This window comes from Oryctolagus cuniculus, chromosome 10 (assembly GCF_051225735.1).
Source record: "Oryctolagus cuniculus isolate XC-2025 breed Fujian yellow rabbit chromosome 10, ASM5122573v1, whole genome shotgun sequence".
Lineage (NCBI taxonomy): Eukaryota > Metazoa > Chordata > Mammalia > Lagomorpha > Leporidae > Oryctolagus > Oryctolagus cuniculus.
Window position 1 is genome coordinate 111,171,343 of NC_142876.1, and position 17,543 is coordinate 111,188,885.

General features: G+C 51.3%; 1 protein-coding gene across 4 annotated transcripts in view; it reads left to right on the forward strand.

The window, feature by feature from the left end:
• CHCHD6 (coiled-coil-helix-coiled-coil-helix domain containing 6) overlaps positions 1 to 17,543 on the forward strand; it is a 250,521-nt gene that overhangs the window by 194,386 nt on the left and 38,592 nt on the right. For 3 of the 4 annotated variants that reach the window (XM_008260313.5, XM_002713078.6, XM_089305595.1), the window contains one exon: positions 9,777 to 9,847. The exons of the other annotated variant lie outside the window; for it this stretch is intronic. In XM_008260313.5, coding sequence (XP_008258535.2) covers positions 9,777 to 9,847 — 71 coding nt within the window. The remainder of the gene's footprint in view (positions 1 to 9,776; positions 9,848 to 17,543) is intronic. 4 annotated transcript variants of the gene reach the window in all.

The following is a 17,543-nucleotide window of genomic DNA, read 5'->3' on the forward strand; positions in this document are numbered from 1 at the left end:
TTGAAAGTTTTCAGCTGAGAGCTGTGTTTAAGGATTGTTCTGACAGCAGTGTGGAAGATAAACCAAAGAAGTAGCAGCAAGGGGACCATGATGGGATATGTGTGAGGTGTGTCTCTGAAATCACCCCCCAGTGCGATAATGAAGATTGACAGAGTGAGAGTAGTGATGGTAGGGAGAAAGGGAAGGAGTCAGGAGACGAGCAGGAGGCAGAGTTCTCCACATTTGGTTGCCGGTTTGATATGGGGGCCCGCGGGGCAGGAAGCAATGATAATTGACAGGTAACTGTCCAGGAATTGGATGAGCAGTGATTTTATTCACCAGCACGGGAACTGCAAGAAGCAGAGACATAATGAGAGGACCAGAAGATGAGGGCTTGTAAGAGAAGGGGAGTTCTAGAAAGAGAGTATCTGGTAGAGGGAATGAGGAACTGGGACTGGGATCCAGTCCTTGATGGAGCACGGTCAGTGGGGGCCAGCGATGGTTTCCACATTCAGCTGAGACTGAGAAGCTGTGAATCGTGTGTGTGAGACGCGTGAGCCCCTCACTCACGTCCCCGGCAGCCTTCATGGCTCTGCTGCCCATTGCCTCCTACACAGCTCTCCCTCTGTAGGCCCAAGAATGAGGTATTGGTGTGTTTCTCCTCCATAGGAGTCCAGTAAGTGACCTGGCCATCTGTCACCTAGGTGATGTCGTAGCCTCCAGATGGCCCGGTGGCATCTGCTCCCTCCTCCCGGTAGACTCTTACACAGCAGCCAGCGACCCTTCCACGATGGAAACCAGATGATGTCTTTGCCCGCTCGGACCCCTGGTAGCTTCCTACCATGCCTGGAACAGGCTGTGCCTGGGTGCAGTCAGGGACGGTGTCTGTTTTCCTCCTTGGACAGCTGCCACGTGTCCTCATGTTGCCAGCTCCACCTCTGGCCCTACCCCAGTCTTCACTTGGTTCTCTTCCTCACGGTCGGGTCTCTGCCCAGTGTCACCCCAGCAGAGCGGCCTCCCCTGGTGATGTACTTAAAATACAGCCCCCGTGACATACAGTCTTGTAGCTCTTTATCTCCTTGAGCTGCCGTGTTCCTTCACGGCACTTATTCCTGAGTCAGATGGTCGTTCTCGGCCGGTGCTGCGGCTCACTAGGCTAATCCTCCGCCTGCGGCGCCGGCACACCGGGTTCTAGTCCCGGTCGGGGCGCCAGATTCTTGTCCCGGTTACTCCTCTTCCAGTCCAGCTCTCTGCTGTGGCCTAGGAGTGCAGTGGAGGATGGCCCAAGTGCTTGGGCCCTGCACCCCATGGGAGACCAGGAGGAAGCACCTGGCTCCTGGCTTCGGATCAGCACGGTGCGCCAGCCACAGCGCGCCGGCCGCAGCAGCCATTGGAGGGTGAACCAACGGAAAAGGAAGACCTTTCTGTCTGTCTCTCTCTCACTGTCCACTCTGCCTGTCAAAAAAAGAAGAAAAAAAAGGGGGTGGCCATTATCTTGCTTTTTCCTGTCCAGACTGTTAGCCCTGCGAAGGCAGGGGCTTCACGTGCTTACCGCCTCGGTCGCTGCTTGTGTAATAGGGCTTGGTAGATCACAAGCACTCAGGAGACACTTGTGGACTGAAGGAAAGAGCCCAGTGAACAGTGCTGTGCCCGGCAGCATCTCAGCATGCTCGTGGCCGTTATGTATTGCATCCTCAGAGCGCCCCTAAAGGCTTTTCCCACTGGGCCAGTGAAGACACACAGCTGGGAGAGGGAGTCATCCCTCTCACAGTCACAGGTGGATTCTGGAGCCCAGGTGGATGGTGGGCATCCCTTCCCAGGGGTGTAAGGGTCAAGGGTGTAGGCAGAGGCACAGGTGGTACTGGAGAAAACCACTGTGAGTGTGCATGCCCAGTGGAGGCCTCTGTTGTCTCTCAAGCAGGACACGGCCACCTGCCGGCAGTCAGAATTCCAGACAGGCAACAGGTAAGGAATGGGATAGCTCACAGAGAGGGTGGACAAGGAAGCCAGCCTTGAGCTGCAAGATTCTAAGCGGCATGGATGACTAAGCTGAGCCGGGAGCCTGAGTTTGCTCCTGGCTGCCCTGGGGTCTGCTGAGGGCAGATCCTGGACTGTCTCTGTCAGCTCCTACGCCAGAAGCCCCCAGAGAAGGCAGGATATCTGCGTAGTCTGCATGTTGGAGGTTCGGGTGGCAGTTGTACCAGTGCCGGGGGAAGGGGGGGGGCGAGAATTTCAGGTCTGAGCAGGGAGGGGTCCAAGGTAGGGCTCATACTATTCAAAAAGAAGCAAAATTATCTTTTTGAAACAAATTTTTCAATGTATTTCAAAAAGAGAGAGAGAATGAATCTTCCATCATCTGGCTTATTCCACAAACGCTTGCAACATTGGGCCTGGGCCAGCCTGAAGCCAGGAGACTGGGTCTGCACCCTGGCGTGGACCCGAGCATTTGACTCATCGCCTGCGGCCTCCTGGAATGCACGTTAACAGGATGCTGGAATTGGAAGTGGGGCTGGAACCTGAACTCAGGTGCTGCAGTAGGAGGTGCAACTTAACCACCGCATCAAAGGGCTGCACAGAGGACTAGGAAGGGGCTGAGATCAGGAGGTCTCTCAGAGCAGGAGCTGAATGCAGGAAAGCAGAATGTGGGGGAGAGGGGAGGAGAAAAGCAGGCGTCAGGTGCCACGTGACTTGGGGGAGGGAGTCATCCTGGGGGACAGGGGGTCCCTGGTGACTTTAGTCTTTGCACCCTATTTTTGGGTAACTGAAGAGCAAGACAGGAAAAAGGGGTCCCTGTCTTAGGGCTGCAGTGGAGTAGAACGTAACTGGCGAGTTGCCCACGTTTGCCAAGAACCAGCCGCGTTGCCACTTAACAGAATCACACTTTTCGTTCACTTGTTGGCCGTGCCGCTGACTAGGCGTCCTGAGCTCTCTTTCTTTATACTCATGACTTGGACCTTTTGAAGACTTAACGTTCCTTTCTCATTTGTGTTTTTACTGTTTTCACATCAGAGACTCTCCAAAGCCTGAATATGGTCATTTTCTCCACTTCCCTTACAATCCAGTGTTCCTGTGAGCTTTGACAAGCTTTGATAATTAGGCTGGTGAGTTCCAAGTCTCTCAGTGACCAGCACTGGGGCACGCTGACAGCACCCTGGCACGAGGGTCTCCTGTCTTCAGTCTGTTCCGCTCAGATTCCTGGGATTTGCTTGATCCCTCAGCCTTGGCCCCCCTCCAGCCTGCACTCATGTTGCTGGGACTCTCCCCTGCCCCAGGAATCCATTTGCCCGCATGCAGCCCTGCATCCGTACCGTGCCCTGTCCACACAGCTGCAGTTCTGAGGGAGCTAAGGGCCGGCGTCGGGTGGAAACTGAGAGGCCTGGCTTTGAGTTCTGCTCTGTTGTTTGAAGTCGTGACTCCCCGCATGAGAACCTCAGTCTGTTCGGCAGTTATAGGGGAAAGGTTGCTCCAGCATTCCAGGAGTCGGCCTGCCGGGAAGTCTGGCCGGGGAGGGCAGTTGAACCCCATGAGTGGATGTTTCCTTGTCGGCTTCCTGTTCCAAACACGCTCCCGCAGGGCACCGAGCAGTCCGTGTCCTGGCTGTGTTCCCACGTCTTCCTGAAGCAGGTAGTAAAAGGCTCCCGGTTGCTGACTCAATGAATCCCTGCAGCCTCTTTGAGCCCTGTCGTCAGTCTCTGCCCTGGCACACCCCGGGCTGCTCCAGCTCGATTCTACCCAGCTTCCCGTGTGTAGGGCCTGGCCCGGGCAGGAGCCCAGCAAACTTTCTCCATTGATTACGCAAATGGCTACATCCTAATCATCCTCTCTGGAACTTCTCTAGTGGCTCGTACCTCCACTTCCATTTACTCAAACAACTTTCCATTGAAGGCCTGCTCGGTGCCATGTGCTCTTACAGGCTCTGGGGACAGATAAGTGAACAAAAGAGGGCAGAAGCCCCACCTCTGTGGAATTCACATCCCCTAGGGGCCTGCCTTCACTCTCCCAGTGCCCTCAGATCCCTTCCAAATCCATAGAATACCTTGTTGGTTAATACGCATCGGAGCCGATGTTTGTTAAGTTCTTCAAACATGTGCTGAGTGTTTACTCTGCGTCAGGCGCTGCTCTAAGCGTTTCACACACCTTATCTCATTCGTCCCCACAGAACTGTGCAGAGGAGGGTCTGTCATTATTCTCGCAACCGAGGACACACACACAGGTCTCAACCCTTGCCCCTGCTTACACCCTGGGGCGGGGTGTGGGGCAGGTCCCACTCCAAGCGCAGACAGATCAAAGCTGCATCCTGCACGCCTCCCCTCTGCCCTGCGTTCCTCTCCATTGTTCGAGGGTGCTCCTTGGACTTCAGTCTGTCTTCTCTGTTAGACATCAGTCCCTCTTAGACTCTCTATCCCCTGTGGCACAGATCAGGCCTGTTCACATGGAGACTGCTAACGAGGGCCCTTTACTCGGCTGTCTTTCAGGGCTCCGGCCCCAAAGGTGCTGTCCTCCAGGCCTCTGGATTAAACCCTCTTGTCTACACCAGGGGCTGCACATACCTGGGGGTGTGGGCCCCGCCTCGCTCCACAGCCCTCAGTTCCCCGGGGCCCCCCATCCACTCTGCATCCCAGATCGCGGCCCTGAGAGGGAGCAGCTGCCCGCAGCACGTTTCGCCGTCCTCTCCTCCCAGCCTCCTCACCGTCTTCCCTCACCCTCACACTCTCTTTTGATCTCGCAAATCCAGGCCCTTGGAGAAATCAGACGGTATGAAATATGAAAACTGCTCGGGAAGTAATTGAAGAAACACTGTGACTTTTGAAACCCATAGAGATAACACTCACACCTTCTTACTCACGTTATTTAATTTTTAATGGCAGATTTAATTAATGGAGATCAGGTCTTCTGCTTTCAGATGCGGAGCAGCTGGAGGAGGTGGGGGAGGGACAGCTGTTTATAGGGCATAGAAAGAGACTTTTCAGAATTGGGAAGCCGAAGCCTCTAATAGGAAGGAAAATCACCCAGAAATATAACTCACGATCATTGGGTGCTAATTAATGTGTGCGGATTCAGTACAGTTGGCCTCAGAAAGACTTCCCAGCAACGTAGAGATGGGTAACCTGGCTCCTCCATGGGTGCAAGACCACGCCTCCCCAGGCACCAAGGTGTAGGGTTCCAGTACTAATGGCCTAGCTGGGGAGAACTGGACTCCATTGTCCACACAGCTTCCAGAATGTTCTTTTTAAAACATAAGTCTAGGGCAGGTTTTTAGACTTGATAAGGTTCTGGTTAGGTAGGGCCCCTTTGTCCCATTTCTGTGTACCTGGGACACCTCCATCTCATGTCCAGAACCTGGCTTGGATCTCTGACCCCATACCTCACTCCACCTTCCTGCCAGCGCGGACCCTGGAAGCCAGCAGTGATCTCTCAAGTAAGCAGGGTTGTGTTCCTTATACCCATGCGAGAGTCCTGGATGGAGTTTCGAGCTTCTGGCTTTGGGGTGGCCCAGCTGTTGGAGGCATTTGGGGAAGGAACTAGTGGATGGGAGCTCTGTCTCTGTGCTTCTGCCCATATAACTTGCAAATAAATAAGTAAATAAACCATAAATCTACCTTGCCATTCCCTTGGTTAAAAATGAAGGTCTAGGCTTTGAGCCACAGCTGGGGCCTCTGCAGCCCACTGCCCCTCCCTGTGCCCCTGTCCCTGAGCTTCCACTGCAGCAGCCACTGTGGCTCTTTTACGCAGCCGTCTCTGCCCCTCGGACTGCCACCTGCTGCTGCCTCCCTTCACAAGGCCTGCCCCTCATTAGACTCATTCTGGTCATCTTTTGAAAGTCATTAAAATTGTTACAGCCTTTGATCCAAAAACTTCACTTCCAGAATGTTCTCTACAGATGTACTCACCCATGTACAAGGTTCGGGATGCTAAGATGTTCCTCTCAGCATTGTTTATCATAGCACAAGACTGAGAACAGCCCAGTCTGCGTTGGTAAAGAACTGTGTGAGTGAGTCACAGGGTGTTCATCTGTACACTGCTGAGTGGGAAAACAGAGGAGGTGTCTGAGGAGTGTGTGCAGCGATGAAGCGCAGGACATTGTGTCTGCTGAGGGGCGGGAAGTAGGGGGCATGTATGTGAGCTCACACCCACGCTAACAGGCCCACACAGAGGAGGAGGGGGAGGGCCAGGCCCAGACGTTCTCCAAATGTCCTCTGTCCTTTCTCTGCTTTAAAAGAAAATACCTAAGTATTAATTTTTCGAGGATATTGTGTCATGTTAAAGAAAAATGTTAGGCCTTGGTACAGGTATCAGCTACCAAGAAGTCAATCTGACCACAGCTCCTGCCAGCCTGTCTTTAGGTGTTCCAAACACTGACGACTGCTGGGTGTCCATGTCACCGTGACATCATGTCATCAGAGTGCTCCATGAGGCCACAGAGCAGGCTGCGTTGATCTTGGCATCCCCTGACACTTCCTGAGTTCTCAGTGTGAATGTTGGTGGTGCCTGATCCTTCTAGAAGCCCCTTGGTGATGGTTTCATTGAGGAGTCCTCAGAGTGCCCTCTTCCCTGAAGGGGGAGGAGCTCTGGTTCTGCTCCAGCAGCTTCAGCAAGGCCTGGTGGTTGAGAGGGCTTGTGAACCCAGGAAGCGGGCTTGGCACGCCCAGATTGTAGCCTGGGACCAGGTTGTAGTAACCTTCATGTGCCGAGGGAGCAGTGGTCGTGACGACATCTGTCCTAGAGGGTCTGCTCAGGCAGATGACACAGAGGGTGGGCGATCAGGATGGGCCCAGAACTTCACTGAGTCATTTCGAGAAACAATAGAGGAAGCTACAGTGGGGTAATCTCAACCACTGCTTGGCCTGTGGGTACTTCCTGTGACAAATCTAGTTGACCACATCTTTGTTCTGAGCCCAACTCTACCTCAATTGCTCACCAAGTTCACCCGGGGTCAGGCTGTGTTTGGTGGTGCAGGATCCAGAGCAAAGGCTCCTTGCAACCAGCAGCATGCTGGCCCGTCTGGGCCATGGAGTCTCCCTTTGAAGGACATCAGCAGGTGGTTATAGCTAGAAGGCACTGAGGAGCCCTGTGGGCACAGCTACAGGAAGAGAGAAGTTTGGCCCAAAGGACAGGTGTGTGCCATGTGGTTGTCTTATGGGAAAGGAAACAGACAAGAATAGTGTGGGGAGCTTAGGATAAGGCATATTTTAGCTTCAGAAATCTCAGTGATACAATCATAGTGGCCATTGGTAGGTGATGCCCTGTCTTGGAATAAAGACGATAAGGAGACTGGCACTGTAGCATAGGTAAAGCTAGCACCTGCAATGCCAGCATCCTGTATGGATGCTGATTCATGTCCTGGCTGCTCCACTTCTGATCCAGCTCCCTGCTAATGGCCTGGGAAAAGCAGCGGAAGATGGCCCAAATGTCTGGCCCCTGCCACCCATGTGGGAGTCCTGGATGAAACTCCTGGCTTTGGCCTGGCCCAACCCCGGCCATTGTGGTTGTCAGAGGACTGAGCCAGCAGATGGAAGATCCCTCTGTCTCTGCTTCTTTCTCCATTATCAAAATAAATGAATAAATATTTTAAAAAGGCAGTAGGGCTTAGCTCAAGCATAGGCCATACCCAAAGACCACAGCCAGCATGTGCCAAAGTGAAAATGCAAATGTGAGTGTGTGGTCCCTGCTATTTCCTGGTGAAAGGCCCGTGAGTGGGAGGCTCAGCAAAGCCAGAGAGATCCCTGTCAGGGGTGTCCCCCAGGGTCACCCGCATGGAGGAGGGGAGGCTGGGCTTGGTTAGTCTCCGTGTCCCTGAGCCCCTTGTCCAGGACAGTTGATGCTGGTGAGCAGTGAACCATGTGATGGAAGGTCCTGATCTCCTGGTTTGAACGTGAGGGTTCCAGAGAGGAAACTGGAGCCTGTGTCGGGCATCCTGGAGTCAGTGCAGACCAGCAGCTGTCAGGGCAGGCCTGGCTGTGGGGCGGCAGGAAAACCCCTGTTTGCCTCCTGCCTGCTGAGTGCTGGGAGCAGTGGCACGTCCCAGCTGATGTTCCTCACTTAGAGCTGTTGCGGGAGCCATGGTTTGTCTTGAGCGAGGACAGGTGAGGTGATTGCCCAGGCTCACTGGCAGCAGAAGAGAGTGCAAGGCACAGGCATGGATTCCAGGCCTCCCTGGTCTCCCGGCCCAGCCCAGAGCAGAATCCCTGCACCTGCAGGGCTTCCTCATCATGTGCCCCAGGTGCTGTCCCTCAGGGGCTGCCCCTTCCACAGGTGTCTCCCAGTTGGCCCTTCCCTGGGGCTCCAGTGCCATGGCAACATCCTCGGTTTGGGGTGGGGCCCGGTTCCAGCCCAGACCTGACTTAGGTGCCCTGTGTTTCCCGAGGGGAGATTCCCACACTTAGTTCCTTTCCCTCCTGAGGGCGGGTGGGGCTCCAGAGCACCCGTGACACGTGTTCCCTGTGCGGCTCTGCTTCTGAGTGCTTGTCACTTCTTGTCTGAGGCTTGGTGTGCTCCTCTTGTTCGGGTCTGGCCAAGCTCTCTGTGTGCAGAGCGGATGGAGAGAAATCCAGGCTTGAGCCTGATGATATGCAAGGGAAGGCAGCTGTATGGCCTCACAATCCCTTCCCCGCCTCGCAGGCTTGCTGCAGGGACTAGCTGAGCCATGCTGGCACGGCAGGCACTGAGGCCGGAAGCTTTCCTGTGCTCATCTGTAAAACAGGGATAATCAGCCCTCCTGTGTGGGGCTTTGAGGAACAATGTGGTTGGGTCTGCGAAGGACCTAGCCTCAGGCAAACTACACGATTCCTCACCTTCACTGGAGAGGCCGGACCTGCGTTGCACAGGGACCCTTTGCCTGACCCTGTCTTGGGCTGCTTCCTCTTGAAAGTGCTTCCTGTAAGGGTGAGCTCCAAGGCTCAGCTCCCTGCCACCTCACTGCCTAGCCATTTGTGGGCCTTGCGGTCCTCCCAGCTGGAGTGCAACAGGAGGCAGCAGGCAGGTGTGTCTGTATCCGTCTTCTCCAGAAGCCGGTGAAGACACTGCGACTTTGCAGGGAGAGGAGAGGGCTGGGCCTGAGCCTCTGGGGCACAAAGGGTTACACGAGTTACCCAGAGTGATGCAGGGGTAGCGCTGAGGTTTGAATCCAGCTCTCCTGTTCTCACATCAGGGCTCTCTTTCCCTGTCAGCCCCACTCTGCGGGTGTTCACAAATAGGAAGAATCAAGTGCATGCCTTTGGAAGCTCCCTGTGGCACTTTGCTGTGTGACGGACAGGGTGGTTGCACTGGGCAGCAGGTTGTGTTGGAATCCTGGTATTGCCCCTTGCTGTGACACTTGGGCACGTCCCTTCACCTCTGTGGGCAGCAAGTTCATGTATGAAGTGGGGTTTGTACCAGAATGAATTCTCAGCAAGTTTTTAATTCAAAGATAATGCATATTTTAGACTTTGTAGCCCATACAGTCTGTGCCACGTCTACCTAACTGCCATCGTCACAGTTAGGTAACAACACAGATAGAAGTGAGCACGGCCAGGTTCCAGCAGACTTTAGTTACAGAGCAGATCTTGCTCATGGGCTGTGTTTGCCAGTCCCTGAACTTGAGGATTGCTTAGTGTTCTTCCAGCCTTGCTATTCTAGGATTCTGTAGCAGCAGTCGGTCCATGGTGGGAGCTGGAACCCAAGCTGTGGATTAATCACCAGCCTGCTTTGATGCTGGTCAAGAAATTAGCATCTGTCAATTTCTAATGTGGTTGCATCCCGTGAGGGAGCCAGAGGGAAATTTCAATCCTTGGTAACCAATTCTGTTTCCCTCTTTGTAGAACGCGGAGATGTATAAACTGTCTTCACAGCAATTCCATGAGGCGGCTTCGAAAGCAGAGGGCACGATAAAGTAAGAATTTGCTCGTTCTTCTCCGTGAACTTGGCCCGCGTTTGTAAAAATTCCCACATGTGGCTTGAAACCTGACACCACCTGCCTAATTTCAAATTTCTCTAATAACACAGACAACCATCTGTTCCTCAGCTCTCTTACCTGGATCTGAGGTAGCCATTGGTCATCTGTAATTGGCCAAATTAGCACTCAGTGCTTCCCGAGCTCCTTGGCAGATTGGAGTGGGGCTGAAGCGGACTCCCGGCGTTTTCCGCGCCCGCTGTCTGCTGAGCAGGGGCGCGCTTCGTGGCCTTGTTAGGCGAGGAGCCGGCCATCAGGCCCCAGAGGGAGTCGGGGCAGGGTGCTGCGCGGGCCTCCTCCTCTCCGGTTGTGGAGGGGTTTCAGGGGCCTCCTGTGTGCCTGGTACATGCGGCACACCCCTTGTGTGCAATGCTGAGAGTGGCCTACGCCTGACTCCCAGAGCCGCTGAGGCCCCGAGAGACTGATGGCTCGCCCAGAGGACACAGCTCTATGCGTGCGCATTCTTCCCTCTGTCTGCCATGCTCCTTGCTGTCCGAGGAGGACACCGTGCCAAAAGCTCCATGGGGTGTGTCCCTTACAGGTGCAGCTGTGCTTAGCTCCCGCGAGGTCAGGAGGAGAGTCCTGAGAAAGGGGAGCTGGGCCTTGGGAATGCTTTGGGTGGAGATGATCTGTGTGCCCCTGAAAGATCTTCGTGAATTAGCCAAGGGGGCGCCCACCAACTCCCCCCACTCCCTCCCGAGAGTGAGTCAGGATAATCCACCAGGCGGATCCATCTAAGCGAACGCTGGATCTGGCACCATGAGAAGAAAATGCCAGAGAGAGCTTTGAATAACCAGGACATGACAAAATACTTGTGATGGTGACCCCAGTAGAGACTCGTGGGAGGCATCAGGAGGCAGTAGGGTGGCGTGTGCCGTTAGGGCACTGCAGGTCCAGAACAGAGGAAGCAGCTGCATTGATTTCACTCGTGAGCCCACAACACCTGCAGCTGGGGGATACTGCTAGCTGGTGGCAGAACTTGGCTTTGAGGAAGGGTGAACAGTTGTCTTGCAATGTCAAGTCCTAGAGTGGTGCTAGGAACCTTGGGGGAGGGGCTTTTCCAGAGAATGCATAGAGACAAGGAAGATGCAACCCTGGAGGTGTTGGCACCCCACAGGGCCTGGATGCTACACGGACCCCACAGAATGCAGGTGCTGCTGCCACCCTGCAGGTGTGTGTGTCGCCCCGCACGCAGACACCTGGGCGGGCTGTTACTGAAGGGTCCCACCAGGGGCCCACAGCTTCTGCCCCTCCTTCACACGGCCCCGTCTTCCACCTGGAGTGGGGCAACACCTGCCAAGGGGAAGAAGCTTGTGCGTGTCGGGGAGGGGCGATGATCAGACGCCTTTACTGTCAGTGACCGTGGTGCTTTGTCACCTGCTTTAGTGAAATTGACTTCGCTGTCATAGCTCTTCTCTCTCGCATGTCCTCAGAAGGCCTGGTGGAGGTGGATGTGAGTGCATTTCTAATTCCCATGAAATAGAGGGGGTTTTGTTTGCTTACAACATCCCTTGACAGTGATTGCCGCCGTTTGCTGAGCCCGTGACTGAGTGGTGGGTCCTCTGCAGGCCCTCGTGCTGCAGCCTGCCGCTTACTCTCCTCACTCCCATCTTGGGAGGAAGAGCCCAGCGGGGAGAGGCGTCCACAGTCACAGCTGGTTATGCGGCAAGGCTTGGGTTCAAGCTCAGCTCAGAACACATTGGGGCCACGCTCTGCCTTTATGTCTCTCCTCCTCTGTTTTTTAAAAGATTTATTATTTGAAAGGCAGAGAGAGATTTCCCATTCTCTGGTTCACGCACCAAATGGTTTCCAGTGGCCAGTGCTGGGCCAGGCCAAAGCCTGGAGCCTGGAATTCCATCTGGTTTTCCCATGTGGGCGGCAGGGACCCAAGTGCTCGGGCCATCATCTGCTGCTTCTCCAAGGCACATCGGCTGGGGGCTGAGTAAGAAGCAGAGCAGCCAGGACTCAAATTCGTGCTTCAATATGGACTGCTGGTGTCGCATGCGGTGGCAACACCAGTCCCCCCAGCACACACACACACACACACACCTTGTTTGATTTTGCACCATTGCTGTCCCCTGAAAGTCCTCTCTAAGTGAGAGATGGGCAGGGCCGAGTGCTGAGAACCTGCCTGGGCTTTGGAGTCAGACCAAGGCTCGACCTTGGCCCTGCCACTTCCTGCTTCTGTGCTCTTGGCAAGACACTTCACCTCGGGGTGCCTTGATTTTCTCAGCTGCAAAACAGGATACCCCCTGTAAGCCCTGAGTAGTGATGAAGCCAGATCTATGTAGGAAGTGGGGGATGTGCCCACTTGTCACAGTTTGTTATGGGCTGTTTGTGCCCCTCCAAAACTCTTATGTTGAAGCCTAATCCCCAGTGCAATCATGTTAGGAGGGGTGGAGCCTGGAGAATGGGATTAGTGTCCCTGTAAAAGGACCCAGAGTGCTCCACTGCCCCTTCACCTGTGAGGATGCAGAGAGCAGGCACCACCCATGAACCAGGAAGCAAGACCTCACCGGACACCAGACATGCCAGCGCCTTGATCTCGGGCTCCCTGGCCTCAGAGCTCTGAGACAGAATGTCTGCAATTCATACGCCACCCAGGCTGCATCCCTCTATTGCAGCAGCCCGCACAGACTAATACACTGTTATTAATAGTGGCAATCACTGGAGTCGCTTGTGCAGCACCTCGCCTGGTATCAAGTAGAACAGATTTAGTAAGTAAGTCGGGTTTACAAAACACTTTGTCTTTTCCCAAATGGAGTACACAGGAAACAGTATAACGTTAGAAATTATTTATCTTGAATATCAAGGGGAAAGATTCTTCGGGAGATTTCGTGGATTAACAAATGGTTGTAAATTGCATCATAAATGCCATGGAAACAAATGCCAGCAGCTGACAGCATGGCATATTGAGGCGTTTGCTTCTGCGATAGTGGAGTATCTGCTAACAGCTTTGAATAAACTGAATGAGTTCTTAAGTGATAAGCTAGATGCCCCTTCGTTCATTCTTTCATTCATTAAACAGGCATCCAGGAAGCACCTACTATTCACTGGGCACTGTGCTACATCCTGAGGCTACCGTGATGAACAAGACAGCTCCCATCCTTGCCAGCAACAGACTGGGGGGATGATAAACAGTATTTTTGAATTAATTACACAGTATTTGTTGATGATGGTAATGAGTGCTATGAAAGAAAGAGTTTGAACTTAAGAGTACGTGTCCAGGAGTCTAACCTAGACTTGGGCCCTGGAGAAGGCTCCACCAAGGAAGTAACATGTAAACGGACTCCGGCGGGCTCAGTACATGCCAACTACATGAGGCAAGAATCCAGGATGTTTAAGGAGCTAAGAGAAGTAGGATGCCTGGAGAGTAATGAATGCAAGGAGAGGAAGATGGAGCTTTGCAAAGTCACCAGGAGCCAGACCATGCTGGACTTTTATCCTATTAGAGTGAATTTTATGCTAACAGAAGTCAATTATTATTTCCTACCTTATTTCTTTTCTAGTGTATTCATTTAAGTCTACAAATTTCTCTATAAACATAACTTTAGTTATATCCTACTTGGTTTCTTTTTCAAAATTTATTTTTTATTTGAAAAGGCAGAGTTACAGAGAGGTGGGGGGAGGGAGAATCTTCCATCCACTAGTTCACTCCAGAGGTGGCCACAATGGCTGGAGCTGCGCCAATCCAAAGCCAGGAGCTTCTTCTGGGTCTCCCACGTGGGTGCAGGGGCCCAAGGACTTGGGCTATCTTTTACTACTTTCCTAGGCCATAGCAGAGAGCTGGATCGTAAGTGAAGCAGCCGGGACTCGAACCTGAGCCCATATGGGATGCTGGCGCTGCAAGGGGCAGCTTTATCTGCTGTGACACAGGACTGGCCCCCCTACATGTTTTGATATACATGTACTTCAAAAAAGTCTGTGGAAAAATTAAAAGGTTATTTTGGTGTAGCAAATTTGAAATTTGTTCATTTTTCATAGTACACATTTTTATGAACTTTTTAAAGATATTTCTTATGTTTGTATTTCAAAATTTCCTGCATCACAATTACCATATCTGAGGCTGGTGCTTTAGCTCCGTAAATTAAGCTGCCCGCATGCGACCCCAGCACTCTGTGTCAGTACCAGCTGCTCTGCTTCCAGTCCAACTCCCTGCTAATGCACCTGGGAAAGCAGCAGCAGAGGATGGCCCAAGCTGCCATCCGCGTGGAAGACCCAGATGGAATTCCAGGCTCCTGGTTTTGATCTGGGCCCTGCCTCAGCCTTTGTGGCCACTGGGGCATGAACCCATGGATGGAAGATCTCTCTCCTCCTCCTCCTCCTCCTTTTTTCTTCTCTCTCTCTCTCTCTCTTTCAAACAATACATAAAAACATACCCTTTAATTATATTTCCCACAACTTTTGAAGTTTTCTTGTATGTTTTCATTATAATTCAGTTCAAATTTTTCTAATTTTCATTTTTTCTGTTGTAGATTATTTTAAAGTATATTGCTTAATTTCTAAACATGTGGGAATTTTATACTTAACGTTTTAAAATAATTGACTTCTAGTTTAATTCTGCTGTGATTAGAGAACATATTCTAAAGTCTTTGAACACTTTTTTTCAACTTGATTTATGACCCAGTAAATGATTCATTTTGGTAAAGCTTCCTCATGCACTGAAAATGAATGTAGATTCTGTCGATGGAGCTGGTGCTCTGCATTTGTCAGGTAGGTTAAGTTGGTCACTCCTGTCCAAGTTTTCTGAGTCATTTCTGGTGTACAACTTGGCTGTATCTCCCTGGGATTCCTTTCCTTCTGACTGTAGAACTTCTTTTAGTATTTCTTCTCATGTAACGTTGCTGTTCAACAACTCTGTTTTTAATTGTATGAAGATACTTTTATTTTACCCTCATTTGTGAAGCTGATGCAGTCCCATCTTTGCAGCTCACTGAAGGTAGATTTATATTTTTCACTTGATATCTGTTTTTCTCCCAAGAAGGCAGCTGTTGATTTTGCTATTGCTCCTTTGAGGTGTTTTCCTTTTTTCTCTGTCTGCTTTTAGGATTTTCTCTGGTTTTGCTTTTTTAGCAGTTTTACTAAGGTGTGCCTAGGTAGATTTTCTTTCTCTGTATTTTCTTGGGTTTCATATCTTGGGGTTTGACATCCTTTTGTCAATTTTAGAAATTTCTCAGTCATTATCTCCTCAAATAATACTCTCCCCTATTTTATCTTTGCTCTTCTCTGGGTTTCAGTTCCAGGTATTACTGTCTCATTTCTTGTGCCTTCTTTTCTGGTTCTCATCAATTCTACAGTCTTCATGCTGTGTGCTGAGTTGATTCTTTGATCCTTCTCGTCACTGATCCTCCTTTATTGTATCAAGTTTGCCTTAAACTTATTGATTGAATTCTCCATTTCAGTTATTGCATTTTTTTCAATCCTAAAAGTTCCTTTTTCTTTCCTTTTTTTTTTCTTAAAAGTCTCAGTCTCTTGAAATATTCTGCTTTTTGTTACATATTTCCCATGAACAGTTAATTCAGAGTTCTCTTCAGGTCTGTATCTGTTGCTTTTTTTTTCTCTATTTCTCTTGGTCTCATTCCTTTGTATGTCTGGTAGTTGATTTAAAAAAAAAAATCCTTAATTTATTGGAAAAGCAGAAAGATAGGCCAACATGCAGACAGAGAAATCCCATCTGTGGGTTTGCTTTCCAAATCTGCAATGGCTGGGACTAGGAGGGGATCAGGGCCAGGAACACAGTCCAGGTTTTCCCTGTGGGGCAGGAACCCCAGTACTTGAACCATCCCTGCTGCCTCTCAGGGTCTGCATTGGCAGGAAGCCGGAGTCAGGAACTGGACCTGGGAAGCTAATCCAGGGTTCTGATGTGGGATGCTGATGTCCTCACCGCTACTGGATGCCCACTCCATGCCTGTAATTCTTGGTTAGATGTCAGACGTTGAACAGTGGTGTCACGGAGGCTCTGGGGCATAGATACTATTTTCCCCCAGAGGTGCTCTGTCCTGTTGCTTGCTGGCTGCCTGAATGGCTGCAGATCACCTTACTCCCATCAGGGACTCAGCTGACTGGAGGCTTGCTCGCAGTTTTGTAAAGCCCGGTGGCCTCCTGATGCATCCCTGTCCCTAGGATATGGCTTTCCAGGGCTCCTTTTTCCTGGTGAGCTCCAAGCCATTATGTTTGCCTCCTCAGCTCTGTGAGACTTAAGGGAAATTCCACTTTGCCTTTCCATGACTTTGTAGTTAACTTAGCTTCTTACCTTGGGAAGTCCATGATTTGACACATTGTTTTCAGAGAAGAAGAGCACCAAGTATTGGCTCCCAAATCTGTAGCTCCCTGCTCTCCAGTACCCTGATCTGTCAGGGTCTAGCTGCTTCAGTGGTCTCAAACTGCAAAGGTTGGAATACTTCCCCTCTGTAGTCCTGTGGGTTGCACAGAGCCCCGCTGTGCTCTCTGCCTTGTAGCTGGATCTGCCTGGTGCTCAGCCTGTCTTCCTGCACCAAGAATGAGCAGAAACTTTGAGGAAATAGCTCCGAGAACAGACACTTTCCTCTCTGCAGTTCCCTTCTCTTCATGATCTAGATCCTCAAGTTCTAGGTGCTTTGGTCCTTAAATGTCTTAAAACAGACATTTTTGGTTCAACTTCATCCTCCCCACCCCCTTCAGGGAAGAGTATCGATCTTGCACAAGTTACTCCATTCTAGCTGGAAGCTGGGATCCTGACGTAGCTTTTGAGGAACGATGGGAGTTCCAAGCAGAAGAGGTCCATTCTGGGTAGAGGGCACGGCAGGTGCTAAAGCAGGGTCAACCACTTTATTTTAGCAGCATTAGGTGCCAGAGGCAAGGGGCACCCTTCCAACCACCAGGCTTTGCTGGGGCCTCAGCCTAGCCCTGCATGTGTCAGGATCTCAGAGAACTCATGTTGTTGGCAAGACTGACAGTTTGGAGACTCTTGTTTTGGAAGAATCCTTTTGTTGGGAAAGAGATGGATATCCAAAGTATCCACTTCTACACACACACATACACACTCACAGCCCCTCACGGCAGCACGGCAGGCGGAATTGTTCAGATTTTCTGAGGGAAGAGATTAAGACCCCAGGGAACATCCTGCATTTATTGTGTCACATCTATTTTTTATGACAACCTTCAGCCCTCTTCCCGTGGGATTCATTCAGAGCCTGCCTTGGCTTCTCATTGTCAGGAAACTTGTACAGTCCTCCCTGGCCCCACAAAGATCCAGCCCTCAAAGAGGTTAGAACAATTGAGTTGAAGGAAGAAGGTTATTAACTATTTCCTGAAACTGAGTCATTGTGCTCCAAAGACTTTGATCCAAAGAGGTCTGATTAATGTGGACGCGGCCGACTTGGAGCTTGCGGGAGCTGGGCTGCTCTGGCGTGCTTTCGCCCTCACCTGGAAGGCGGTGCTTACTAAACAAACAGTGGGGAGGTGTTGGGGGCCCACCTGAGAGAGTAACTCCTTCCCAGTACTTGAGTGTCCTCAGTTTGCGTCTATTTATTGAACTAAGCACAGATTACCTATTAAACAATGGTCAATTATTTCAACCCCAAATAAAATGACATTCTAAACATTCTTTAGCCCAGATAACATTCAAAGTAGTCTGAATCCAGAAGATGTTACTATG